General features: G+C 47.9%; 1 protein-coding gene across 1 annotated transcript in view; it reads right to left on the reverse strand.

Annotated features, from left to right (window-relative positions):
- The window catches only part of ZNRF1 (zinc and ring finger 1), a gene marked incomplete at its 5' end in the record, with an annotated part of 102,701 nt that extends 93,974 nt beyond the window's left edge, over positions 1 to 8,727 (reverse strand). The window contains one exon of the mRNA XM_032778513.2: positions 8,538 to 8,727. Within this exon, the coding sequence (XP_032634404.1) occupies positions 8,538 to 8,727 (190 nt within the window). The remainder of the gene's footprint in view (positions 1 to 8,537) is intronic.
- Positions 8,728 to 8,732: the final 5 nt, after the last annotated feature.

Below are 8,732 nucleotides of genomic sequence, written 5' to 3' on the forward strand. Positions count from 1 at the left end.
CAGGACCAGCCCTCTGCACTGCAGGCACCGGCACTGGGAAGCTGTCCAGTTTCAAGAGAGGGGAGGGGAGGACTGGTGTTTCCTTTTAGTGTCACCCCCCCACACACACACCCCACCCCGCAGGAAGCCTGCTAGGCCCCCTCCCACCCCACACTTCAGAGCAGCACAGGAAACCTGCAGGTTCTCTCTTGCTTTGCCCAAAGGAAGTGGTGTGCAACTGTACAAGGATCAGGTAGTGTGTTTTTACAGCGGCCAGGCGACCATGACCACTGACTTCCTGCAGCTGCTCCCCATACCCCTGCTTGGCCCTCCAGCCCCCAAGACATTCCTCTTTTCAGAGAGCCAGTTTGTTAGAAGAGTTTGGATGGGGACAGTATGAGCAGACTAGCCACAGGCAAGGGACGGGATGGGGTCACAGCACTGCACACTCCCGGCAGCCCAAGCACAGACTCCAGAGGAGGAAGGAGCAGACAGCCCATGAAACTCCTCCAGGCACATTCCAGAGACTGGGCCTGTTCACTCACACTCCTGGCAATTCCCAGGCAGGAGGTCTGACAAACACAAACTGCTCTGACTGGCTCACAGGCACAGCAGCAGCATGCCAGGGAGTGAGCAAGCTTCCAGAGTTACTTTGGCCCTCCAAAACTGGAGTTAGTGCAAGCCTCAAAAGCACCCGGCAGCAACCCATTTTGGGGCTTCTCTTTGATGATGCAGCACATCAGCCCGAGAAGACAGCAAAGTTACAAGGAAGTATTGCTTTCTGTGTTCCCCACTGCACTCAGGTCTGACAACAAAGAAGGGACCCACTGCTTCCGTTACGTGCTGCACTCTTCCAGACCCAGTCTCCCCGCAGCAAATGGGCAACTTCTATTGCCACCAACACTTACTGGCATTCGTCTCTTTTAAAGAGAGTTGCTTTCAAGAGAGTATATTAGCAGTTAGAGCAGGGAACTTGAGTCAGGGCTCCTGGGTTCTACTCCCAGCTCAGCCATTATCTGTACTATTGTGGGCAACCTATTTCACCTCTCCATCTGCAGCTCCCGCATCTGTTAGACAGGGTTAAATCCTGCTAACCTACCTCACAAGGGCACTGAGAAATAAGAAAAGGGAGTTGGGGCCTAATTCTGACAACGCTTATATCCGGGTAACTCAAGAGTAAACCCACAGACCCCAGTGGAGTGGCAGATATCTTGCCTGCAGTATTTTAAGGAAAGTCAGTCTTTGGGCTGTCTGTTTTACAATGTTCCTCTAGCCTTTCTTTCATGTGGTTTTTAGCAGGTGAGTTAAGCTTGAAGTCTCTTGTACATTACTCATGAGCCTCTGATCAGAGATGTTGGCTCAAATCCAGTGAGAAAAATGGGTGCATATTTGTTCTAGCAAAGGGGAAAAAAACTCACATTGTTTATTGGACACATCTAGAGGCTACCACAAGTTAATGGCGGGTTAATTAGCCCTATCTTGTGGTAGTCCACTTGGCTACTATGGTGCCAAGAGATTTGTTCCCCATCTCAGAGGTATTCATTAAATGAGCTCTCTACAGCCTGTCTGGTTTGGCACAGAGGAAACAAGACCTGTGGGAAAAGGCACTTTCTTCCAGTATTCAGAGACTAACACGGCTGCTACTCTATCCACAAAAAGAACATGGGTACTCTTGGCACCGTAGAAACTAACAAATTTATTTGAGCATAAGCTTTTGTGGGCATTGCATGCATCCGATGAAGTGGGCTATAGCCCACGAAAGCTTATGCTCAAATAAATTTGTTAATCTCTATGGTGCAGCAAGTACTCCTGTTCTTCAAGTATTGAAATTCATGTTCCTCGTGTAACTGTATTTCCTCCTATTATTTAATCTCATCTCCTCACTGAAGATGCTCATGTTTGACTGACTCACAGAGCAATGAATGAGACACACAAACCCTCCCAGCACATTAATAAATAAGCGATATGTGAAAAGCCTTTATAGCATTTCCAGGCAGTGGAACATAAACAAAACAAGCCTGCAATAAATCTACTTCATGGACAGGGAAGAGGGTTGGTCAGATCTCTGGTAAGCATGACTGGAGCGTGTGTGGAGTGGGATGAATGTGAAAATCTCTGTATGTAGGGAAAACATGGATTTTAGGAGAGAAACATGAACCAACCAAATCAAATCCAGCCACATGTGAAGTTAGTGCCCTCCTCAGTGGGTTCAGCAAAAGGGTCAAGGGACCATCTCCAGGGCAGCAGCAAGACTTACTGGCCAGCAACACAGAGGAAGCTAGCTCTGCCCTGCCACTCTCAGTGCTGTAAGCTAGTCTGGAAAGAGAAGACTCCTGTCTCCAACACAGATAATCCACTGAACTTCACACACAACTTCAGCATCAAGTTAGACACCCTAGCAACACTGCCATCCCTGATCCACACACAAGAGAACTATGGCGGAAGGAAGAGAGTGACAAAGCAGGGCTGAGCTAGGAGAAAGGATGCACTAGGATATGGTTTCGTGGTGGGGCAGAGCTATTGTAGAGGAAGAATCAAAGGTCTTGACCCACCCCCAAGTACAGTCCCCATGGCCAGGTTGGAGATCAGACCTGGAAGCCCCAACAGACAGCTAGCAAGAGTTACGGGCACCGTGCTAATGTCTGGGGGGCTGTATCTGGGCCACCGTACATTTCCACAAATAAAGATGAATTCCTGCTGGTGACTGCCTCCCGACTTGGAGACACTCTTCTCTAACTTCGGCTGCGGAGGCTGAGGGGGCCAGCAGAGGGAGAGGACGAGTGGTTGTATTTATGGACTGGAGATCTCTACAAGCCAACCAAAACAGCTGCATCCTGGGCTTGTCAGCAACTTGCTGACCGGCAAGTCAGAAGGAAGCTCTTTCTGTGACTGGGCTGGTTTTAGGTCTTGAGTCAGAGGGTTCAAATGCAGACCACGATCTTGGAATAAGGTCACTCAGCAGCTATGAGAAAGCTCTGGGACCTCAGGTCCAACCACATCCAAGTTCTGCTACTACAGCTCATCATCCTATGCCTCCTCTCTAGCTGTAGGGGAGCATGACTAGAGGGAGGGTATGCTCTTCCAACACAGACACACACAAGCTGGGACTCTCAGCTTGCCTTCTGAAGAGCCAACCAAAAACATATACGTGTTCCTTTGCAAGAGGACTAGAATCAGCAGCTTCCTGGGCTTTCTACCAAACCTGCCACCACCCTGATCTTGGTTTGTTGCCTCCAGATGCCCACTCTCAGATGTGCATAGTGCACATCTGTAGCCCCTCTGTGCAGGGGTGGGAGAAGCTGCAGAGAACCCATTGGTTCACTTTGCAAATACATGATGGAGACTGTCACAGCAAGAATGGGTTTAAATGGCTCAACTGCTTACAGTGCCCAAGATATTTAAGACAACAGTTTAACCACACATAATGTGTGTCCCATTAGAGCTGATGCACAGAAAACTTATGATACTCGTAACAAGACACAGCAAACCAAAACACAAATGGCTGGGCATCTCCTGAGATCAGCAGAGAACTATCATATAAAGTGATCTGGCTTTTCAAAGAGCTTCAGACCTTCAAGGACTGGGAATTCTGAGGCTGCTGCTGGTGGACTTTCCAGGTACATTTAGGGTATTTACATCTTGTACAATTCTCACAATCTCCTGTGATGAAGCTGTGCGTGGGGTCAGCATGACATGGATTGAGGTACGCGTGCCTAAACAAGGCTTGGGATATGTCAGCCAGTCATATGGTCTTCATTTTACGGTGGTCCTTCATAATTATATATTAGCACTGGCTTCTGTGAAAAGGCCTAGAGGAGTTATTCCCTGCCATCTGTTGTCCCCCACAAAAAAAAAAAACCAAAACAAATCATCCTCTACTCTCTATCTTATGAAGAGACAACATCCTAAAAGCAAATCCACACGTTATCAGAGACTTTGCGGCCTCCAATCAAATGAAGCATAAGAAAAGCCATGACCACCAAATAAGACCATGACTTTCCAATCACAGCTTCAGTTAAAAGGACAACTACAGTTAACTGGGGAGCTAGACCCCTCCTCCCCGCAAGGAAACCCTCTCAGTAAGCAAAATTAATTTAAGTAAACAATGGAGACTCCTTCTCTAAGGAGAGGGCACTCCATCTGACAGGAAACACTAACCAACCCACTCTCAGGGCAGTTTTATAGAATCATTCTGTCTGTAGTCTCTTCACATCTCTCCTAGGAAGATCTAGAGGCTAAGATGTAATTGTTCCTGTGTCACTGTACCCGAGAAATAGCAGTACAAGAGAGGCAGATGGTCAGTAAAAATAGCCTGTCTCTTCTGAGGAGTATGCAGAGTGCCTAGCACAAGGAGACTCTGGTCTCATTTGATGCCTTTTGACACAGCTGCAATATAAATAAGATCCTCAGACAATCAGTTGTGTTCTGCAAGGAGGAAACATCCTCTGAAGGTTCCTCCTTGTAGAAGGAGATTAAAATCTATTCTAACAAAGGACCAAGTGCATTTAGGACCGAAACTTATGGACTCTGAATGCAGTTCGATGTATCCAGGGGCGGCTCTAGGGATTTTGCCGCCCCAAGCACGGCAGGCAGGCTGCCTCCGGCGGTTTGCCTGCGGAGGGTCCGCTGGTCCCACGGGGGAACCAGCGGACCCTCTGCAGGCAAGCCACCAGAGGCAGCCTGCCTGCTGCCCTCGCAGCACTGGCAGAGCGCCCCCCCACCGCGGCTTGCAGCCCCAAGCACATGCTTGGTGTGCTGGGGCCTGGAGCATGGAGCAGCCCCTGGATGTATCAGCAACTCTCCCTGTTCTCATTCTCAAGTCCCCCTAACAAATGAATGGTATAGTCATCCAAGCCAATATTAAGGCCTCTCTTCATTTACCAAAGCTTTGTTGTTTCAGCATTTTACTGTGGCTAACAGGGAGTGGTTTAGCACCCGGCAGCAGTGGGACTACAGAGGAAGAGGGATTGCAGAGGACGATCTATTGTAGCGTATTGAGTCCCTCCCCCCTACACACTCCATTCTACCCATGGACAACAAAAGGCTACAGTAGACACATAGCTTGCTTCCCCCTCCCTTAAAACTGCTTTCTTCTACAAATTCCCCACAGACATGCCTGCACATGAAGACATGAGAGGTGAAATACCCAAAAAAAAACCAAACAAAAAAAAAAACAGACCAAAGTTTCCAGAATTATTATGGTTTTTGTGCTCCTGTTTTTCCTCTTATCAGTTGGGCACAGGGGCACCATCACATGAATGGGGTTTTGAGCTTAGGCCAAACGTTGCAATTAACTTCTTAGAGGCCAAACCCACACATCCTAAGGACCCTGAGCAGGACACTCAGAGGAACCAAGCTGCCCTATGAGTTCACACAGACAGCAAAGGCATGTTATATTGCAATTTTAGAGGCAGTAGTCTAAAAAGCCACAAATAGTACAGAGAATGAACGACAGTGATTACAAATGGCTAAAATGGAAACAATTCCAAGGCTATTTGATCTTAGGACTTTGGATGACAATATCGCTGCTTCATCAGCGAAGTGATGCCAACGGACTACAAAAAAATGTTTACTAAGCCGTAAAATAGTAATGGAGTGAAGATAGTGTTGAGATACAATGCAAAGGAATGTAAAGTCTGTTAATAGAGATAGGGACTGTATAATCAAAACTGTACGAAGAGAAGGTGGACAATTTACATATCTTGGAAGTGTCTATCAGCCAAGATGGTACACAGACTCATAACTTTAAGGTCAGAAGGGGACGATTATGATCATTAGTCTGGCCTCGCTGCAGCATATGCAGCGCCCAGTAAGTCTCACCCACACTCTTAACAAACCCTGAATCTATGTCGTTGAGTTACTGAAGTCCTCAAATCGTGGTTTAAAGACCTCAAGGTTGCAGGAGAATCCTCCCGCAATGTGACCGTGCCCATGTTGCAGAAGGCAGGCGAAAAAAATGCCTGTGAGAAAAGATTCCTTCCAACCCCAAATATTGAGCGTTCAGTTAAAACCTGGCATGGGCAAGACTCACCAACCAGCACCCAGGAAAGAATTCTCTGTAGTAACTCAGATCCCACCCCATCTAACATTCCATCACGACCACTGGGCGTATTTACCTGCTAATAATCAAAGATCAATACTAGTTCCAAGGAAAGAAGAAGACGATGACGAAGTAGTGGGGAGGCAAATGCTGCACTTGGAAGACTGAAAAACATCTCCCTCAAGACAAAACGGAATGTTTACAAAGCAATTGTTATTGCCATCACAACATACAGAGGTGAGACATGGCAACTTACGAAGAAAGACACGCAAAAGTTGGATGCATTTCATCACAAATCTCTGATAAGAATATTGGGAATAACATATAGAGATAGGAAGATGAGCGAAGAAGTCAGAAAAATTACTGGACAAGGTACCCTCTCACAAATAATCTACAAAAGACGACATCAGTGGATGGGACACATGCTGAGAATGGAAAAAGAATGCTTACCAAATACTGCTCCTGAATGAAAGCCAGAAAACGCAAGAAGAAAGAGAAGACGACCACAAGTAACATGAAAATTAACAGTTCTGAACGACAAGCACCTCAACATGAAATAGGAAGATTTGGAGAGAAGGGCAGTTGACAGGCAAGGATGGAAAAAAGCAGTGTGCAGCAAAGCACAAGGATGGACTAAGGTCTAAGTAAGAGCACAAACTTTCACTAATTCTCACTAACAACTGGGAGACCCAGGAGGTTTTTTTAAATCCATTTTTCAAATTAGCTAGTAAGCGAGAAAACATTTCAGAAGTTCAGATTCTGTCTCTCAGAAAGATACTTTGAGAATGGTACTGAGCTCTAACTGAACTAGTGTCATCACATACAGAGAACGCTATTAAGAATACTATAGAATATTCTGTATAATGAAGCCTTAGGAATACATGGCCTACAGTACCATCTCTGCAATAAAAATCTTTGCTGGGAGGTGCAAATCAGTGAGATTCTACTGCAACAATGATACTTTGAACTTCTGTAGCAGCTTTCAGGAGATCACAAAATGCCTTACAGAAGTACCTTCTTTTTAAAAGCAGAGATGGAAATTGAGGCAGATACAGATGCTGTGTCTTGCACAATGTCACATGGCAAGGCAGCTAGGAACAGACCCCAGGAGTTCTAACTCCCAATCCTGTGCTTCAGCTACTTGACTTAACCCAGACAATCAGGCAGGCAGTAAACAGCAGTAACTGTGCTTGTGGCACTCTGCAATCTAGGATTTAACTCAGGACACCAGACAGCATCCATCTGAGTGGCTGCAGCAACCCCTATGGATTGGGAGGAGTGGGAAGCAAGTCCTATGAGTCTTGCTTTGTACTCAATTCCCCTCTATGTTTTGCTCCCTAATCTCAAACCCCTCTTGAAATGAGGCATTTTCCCAAGATGTACAGAGATTCCCAGAACCATGTCACATAACAGGAACATTTACAATATTCAGGAAGGGGGCGGAGGGAGAGAGAAGTCCCAGACTATTCCAGGAAATAAGACAACATCCCTGAAATGACTTCATAGCAGGGAGGACTCCCATCTCTTCCCCCGTCCCAGCTCAGAGACAATCCCACTGGGAGAGCCAGGTTCTTTCCACCCAGTCCAGCCAACAGAAGGGTTCAAGAGTGGAGGTCAGGAATGGGGAAGGGAGCTTCCTCCCTCCACTCAGCCTAGCATGTTTCCTGTAGCAGCCCCCAACTGGCTCCCTAGCCTAGTCAAGTAGGCCAAAGAAGCCATTTTCTCTCTCCCTCCACTTGCTCCAAGGCATCATGACCATACCAGATTGTTGGATGGGAAATCCCCTTTGGCCTCTTCCTGGCCTTTTATCAGAAGAAATGAGAAATTCCTACTTCTCGTTTTCCAAGGTTCTTGTGACCCTCTCTTCTCCTTCCTCTTTTCTGAGGACATCTGGACAATAAGGACTGTAACCAACTCCCTTTCATATACAATACCGAAACCCATTTCAATCCTTCCAAGTCAATGGCTTGAACTGTAGTGAGTTTACACCAGCGTCAGCCCACTTGTCAGTTGCTAGACCCCCATCTTGACACTTTTAAAAGGCAGATCAATAGCCTTTCTCCAGGGAGCTTCCCTTTTTCTCCTTCCAGGAGACAGACCACAAGAGTTAATGCCAGCCTCAACTCTTACACCAGGCACTCTAGGGAAGTAAAGGGCAGACATTGCCCTGAGTCAGTTGTGGCCCATGTGCAGTTCTATAACCCAGCAAACCAGTGATGACAGCTCCCAGCCACCCATCACCTACCTTGGGGAGAGCCCCTGAGGCCCAATCTCTCCCAATTAAAAAGCGTGGCTGCAATCTGCTCCTTTCCAGGTAACTCCCATGTGTCCCTTGGACCCCCAGCGAGTTCCAGCGGGTCCCCTGTTTCCTTAGACAAGCCAGAAAGCCAACTGGATAACCCCCCTTCCAGTGTCCATTGCCGAAGCAGGAGGAGACCAGGGAACCTGCCAGTAGGAAGCCCGATCCCCGAGCCCAGCCCGGCCGCGCCCCCGTCTCCCCGCCGGCCACGGGACTCACCGCTGTGCGCGCTGAACCAGCGGGGCGCGATGTGCAGGGGCAGCGCGTCGGCTAGCGAGGCTCGCGGGCCCAGGTACAGCATCCCGTCTCCATGGCGACCGCCTCCCGTCTCCTGGTAACCATTGCCATGGGCGTAGGTGGAGTCTGCGCCCGAGCCGCCGCCGCCGCCCGGGCCCCGCTCGGGGTCGCCCGCCG

This window comes from Chelonoidis abingdonii, chromosome 19 (assembly GCF_003597395.2).
Source record: "Chelonoidis abingdonii isolate Lonesome George chromosome 19, CheloAbing_2.0, whole genome shotgun sequence".
Lineage (NCBI taxonomy): Eukaryota > Metazoa > Chordata > Testudines > Testudinidae > Chelonoidis > Chelonoidis abingdonii.